Source organism: Palaemon carinicauda, chromosome 31 (genome assembly GCF_036898095.1).
Source record: "Palaemon carinicauda isolate YSFRI2023 chromosome 31, ASM3689809v2, whole genome shotgun sequence".
Taxonomy (NCBI): domain Eukaryota; kingdom Metazoa; phylum Arthropoda; class Malacostraca; order Decapoda; family Palaemonidae; genus Palaemon; species Palaemon carinicauda.
The window spans coordinates 61,498,304-61,503,654 of record NC_090755.1 but is presented as its reverse complement, the minus strand read 5'-3'; the positions used below and the strand labels follow the sequence as shown (position 1 = coordinate 61,503,654).

Here is a 5,351-nt window from a genome sequence, read left to right as displayed (position 1 = left end):
TCTCTCACAAATCTATAGTTTCTTGTAGAATGTTGGTAAGTACACAATAGAATATAGAATATAACAAAACAAAATCCAGCATATTTTAATTTGGGAAAATGTAAAAAAAAAATATTAAAATATATTATAAATTTACAATTAACCTGGGCATACCCGAAATAGAAACTATCTTTATGAGTTGTATTATCAATAGCAAAAAAAAAAAAAAAAAAAAAAAATTGTCTAACAATCTTTGTCCCATAAGGTACATAACTTTCGAAAAGGTGCTCGCTCTCTCTCTCTCTCTCTCTCTCTCTCTCTCTCTCTCTCTCTCTCTCTCTCTCTCTCCTCTCTCTCTCTCTCTCTCTCTCTCTCTCTCAGAATAATACAGAGAAATAGAAAAAGCAGTACTTAAAACTCAACAGATTTCAAGGCCTTGGTGTGACTGAACCCGGTACAAATATTTCAACTTAATTGGTACATTTAGATTTTGGCAAAGGATATGCATTCATCCCTGTTTGTCTGTTTGTGAGCAAATTTACACAAAAAACTTCCGTACCGATTTTGACCAAACTTAGTGGTCATGTTGGGTATAACCTAAGGATGAATCTATAATATTTTATAGAGTACATCAAAGTACAATTACGCAGCGCAGCAATACTTTGAAAATAATTGCAATGTTAAGTACATGACAAATGTCCTGTTTGTTTATTTTATGGTTGTGAACAACATTACGCAAAAACTACTGAACTGGTTATGGTGGCCGATGTTGTAACGTCCCTGATTGGTAAACACCAGACTGGGGTTCGAGTCCCGCTCAAACTCGTTAGTTTCTTTGGCCGCTGCAGCCTCACCATCCTTGTGAGCTAATGATGGGGTGGGGGGAGCCTACAGGTCTACCTGCAGAGTCATCAGCAGCCATCACGTGGCACTCCTCGGTCCTAGTTTGGGTGGAGAGGGGGAATGGGCGCTGCTCATATGTAGATATGGTCAGTCTCTAGTGCATTGTCCTGCTTGATAGGGCAATGTCACTGTCCCTTGCCTCTGCCATTCATGAGTGGGCTTTAAACCTTTAAACTATAGTCCATTTCTTTTAGCCAGGCAGATTTGCACCGACTCGCAACGATGCCCTTTTAGCTCGGAAAAGTTTCCTGATCGCTGATTGGTTAGAATTATCTTGTCCAACCAATCAGCGATCAGGACACTTTTCCGTGCTAAAAGGGCACCGCTACGAGTCGGTGCAAATATGGCTCGCTAAAAGAAATGGACTATAATAGTACGTGGCATAGTTCTTTTGGTTTTCTCTCCCAGAAAATATTGACCTCACAGTTTATCGCTCAAAAGAGTTCATTCTTATTTTCCGAAACAATATACAAAGAATATGCTGTTAAATAGTTTTTTATCTATAGTTTTTATAGTTTATATACGATATTATTTACTTTAATGTTACTGTTCCTTAAATATTTTGTTTTATCTTGTTTCCTTTCCTTTCTGGGCTATTTTTCCCTTTTGGAGCCCCTGGGCTTATAGCACTGTGCTTTTCCAACTAGGGTTGTAGCTTAGCAATTATTATTATTAATAATAATAATAATAATAATAATAATAATAATAACATCAATATTAATAATAATAATAATAATAATAATAATAATAATAATAATAATAATAACAATAATAACAATAGCAATAATAATAATAATAATAACATCAATATTAATAATAATAACAATAATAATAATAATAATAATAATAATAATAATAATAATAGCATTGTGCTTTTCCAACTATGGTTGTAGCTTAGCAAATAATAATAATAATAATAATAATAATAATAATAATAATAATAATAACAACAAGAGAGAGAGAGAGAGAGAGAGAGAGAGAGAGAGAGAGAGAGAGAGAGAGGAGAGAGAGAGAGAGAGATTTCTAAAAAACTTATTTATCTCTCACCGTCTTATTCCCTCCGCAGGACACACCATCTCCTGTATTCAGTGCGAGGCGGACCTGGCCCTAGGGGGCGACGACTCCTGCCTGAAGTCCCCGCCCTCCCCGGAGCCCTGCGATGATTCCTTGAGCGTCTGCATGACCGTAAGGACGTACATGCCTGCGGAGCAAGATTCAAGTAAGTACTCCTACGTGAATGCATGTGCTTTTAATGCATATACATGTGTTAATGGTTATACATGGGTGTTTATATGATGATGTCGATAAGATATACATTTGTGTATAATAAATGAATATATGGCATATGTTGGTAACACCATTCACGCAGATGTGATACTTATCATACTAATGTGTATACATACGCATATATATATATATATATATATATATATATATATATATATAAGTATATATATATATATATACATATATATGTATATATATTCACTTATATACACATATACACGTGAATATATGCAATATACATATTCTTATATATACACACACGCACACACACACACACACATATATATATATTATATATATATATATATATATATATATGTATATATATACAGTATATGTGTGTGTGTATACGCATGTATATATATATCTATATATATACACACACACACACATATATATATATAATATATATATATATATATATATATATATATATATATATATATATATATATACGTGTACGTGTGCTCGTGTTTAAGTATGTACAGTATATACACAATTATATACAATGATAGTAATCAGATGCTTTTTGTGTCAACGTAACAAAACTACAGGCGTAGTGTACTGTACCTCTTGCTTGAGGGTACACTCGGGTACAGTATTCTATTTTGTTTCTCTTTCTCTTGCTATTTTCAAGTTTTTATAATTTATATATGAAAGATTTATTTTAATGTTATTATTGTTCTTAAACTTCTCTTGTAATTTTCCTTATTTCCTTTCCTCACTGGGATATTTTTCCCTGTTGGAGCCCTTGGTGTTATACCATCCTGCTTTTCCAACAAGGGTTGTACCTTAGCAAGTAATAATAATAATAATAATAATAATAATAATAATAATAATAATAATAATAATTATAATAATAATGATAAAAATGTAGCCCTTAGGCTTATACCACCGTGCCTTTCCAGCTAGGGTTGTAGCTTAGCAAGTAATAATAATAATAATAATAATAATAATAATAATAATAATAATAATAATAATAATAATAATGATAATATGTAGACGAACTTAGTGTAATTGCATGATATATCGTAATCAAATTCTCATTTATGTATCAACTGACCAAAATTTCTTTCCAACAGGAGTGCTGGTGTCCGTCGTCCGAACATGTGGCCCCACGGACATGGGATGGGACTGCGAGAAGGGCAAGAACGGCAGGGGACAGGTAGCCGAGGTATGCCACGACACATGTAACTGGGACGGCTGTAACCCGGCGCCTGTCAATCACCCCGCCAGGTGGCTCTGGATGATTCTGGGAGTCTCCTTCTTCGTCTTGGTGCTCTGATGGACTCCCCCACTTCTTATAATACTCCTTTGATTTTAATTTTTATTCTATTATACGTCTTATATTCAATGTTGCTACTACTTATGCTCTGCGAATCTTCCCTTTTGCTATTGGCTTACCCTCAACACTTTTGCTTCATATGAGAATACCTTGTAACGATTGGGCTGTGCCTCCTGGAGTGTCCCATAGTCAGGGCTACATTATAGAGAAGGCTGACTAGGCTAAAGATTAGGGGGCCTACCAAGAGCAGGGGCCCAACAAGACAAGAGGCCTACCAAGAGCAGGGGTCCAACAAGAGAAGAGGCCCACCAAGAGCAGAGGCCAAACAAGAGCAAAGGCCCACCAAGAGCAGGGGCCCAACAAGACAAGAGGCCTACCAAGAGCAGGGGCCCAACAAGACAAGAGGCCTACCAAGAGCAGGGCCCAACAAGAGCAGAGGCCTACCAAGAGAAGATGCCCACCAAGAGAAGAGGCCCACCAAGAGAAGAGGCCCAACAAGAGAAGAGGCCCACCAAGAGAAGAGGCCCAACAAGAGAAGAGGCCTACCAAGAGCAGAGGCCAAACAAGAGCAGAGGCCCACCAAGAGAAGAGGCCCACCAAGAGCAAAGGCCTACCAAGAAAAGAGGCCTACCAAGAGCAGAGGCCTAACAAGAGAAGAGGCCCAACAAGAGAAGAGCCCCAACAAGAGCAGAGGCCCAACAAGAGGCCAAATTAGAGCAGGGGCCTAAGAATTTTTTTCTTTTCTTTCAGTGATAAATGTGGAAACTATAGCTTATTTACTTCAGTTGTGATATTATTGTAATAAGTTGTACGAAAAAGAAAGCGTGAAATATGCCGGGTTCCCGTTGGGGGATTACGAGAGGCCCAAAGAAGCTCGAAGCCTCAGGCTCCTGCCATGGGTTAACACAGCCACGCCCATAGTGAATATAATATATTTATGTATTCTAAACTTTGAATAACCTAAAGCTCCTAATACTTTAAAGGCCTTTGCTCATACAGAAACGCCTCTATAATTCCCCTTTATGTTTCAATGGCAAAACTTAAATACCAGTTTTCTGTATAAAAACTGATCCCATAAAACTACTTACAAGCCAAGGTAATTCTTACTACTTTATCTTGTGTTTTCAGCAGGCAATTCTAACTCGAATAAACAGTTGAACGGTTTATACTTAATGCGTTTTCAACTTTTGCATAATTAGTCTTTTCATATCTGTACTAATGGCTACTTTTTAATTCTTATATTCATGTATACCTGTTGCTTTTCTCAGTTTGTGTATCTTAAAACTTACTCTGAAGCTAGTTAGTTTATCCCTAATGCTTTGGATTGCTTTATATACTGTACATATATACATATATATTACATATATGTATATATAAATCCATATATATATATATATATATATATATATATATATATATATACAGTATATATATTTATATATATATATATATATATATATATATATATATATATATATATATACTGTATATATATACGGTATATATATATATATACATATATATATATATATATATATATATATATATATATATATATATATATATATATATATATACAGTGGAAGCTTGCTTTTCAGATCAATGATCTTATAGCTTGATCCATAAAACTGCATTCACATTGTGAGTAATAATAGTAAGACGAACAACAAGAACGATATCACAGTAATCCAGATAGAATCAGACCATTGTCAATGTGCCCTTCGCAATATACCTGTGATTTTATTTTATTTTAAGAATTCTTGACTAACATAAATAATTTGTTATATGCAGATTTCATTGTACAGTTGGACACAGGAATTCGTGGTACACCTCGCTCTCAAGAAGTTTACCCAGCCACACACCTACTTTGCAGCGAGTTCCTGTGTTTAGCCCCCCA

At 35.2% G+C, this 5,351-nt stretch overlaps 1 protein-coding gene across 1 annotated transcript in view; it reads left to right on the top strand.

The window, feature by feature from the left end:
• LOC137624992 (U-scoloptoxin(05)-Sa1a-like) overlaps nt 1–3,597 on the top strand; it is a 10,649-nt gene extending 7,052 nt beyond the window's left edge. Inside the window, exons 2-3 of the mRNA XM_068355926.1 lie at nt 1,949–2,101; nt 3,252–3,597. Coding sequence (XP_068212027.1) covers nt 1,949–2,101; nt 3,252–3,454 — 356 coding nt within the window. The 3' untranslated portion in view covers nt 3,455–3,597. The remainder of the gene's footprint in view (nt 1–1,948; nt 2,102–3,251) is intronic.
• The last annotated feature ends 1,754 nt before the right edge of the window (nt 3,598–5,351 follow it).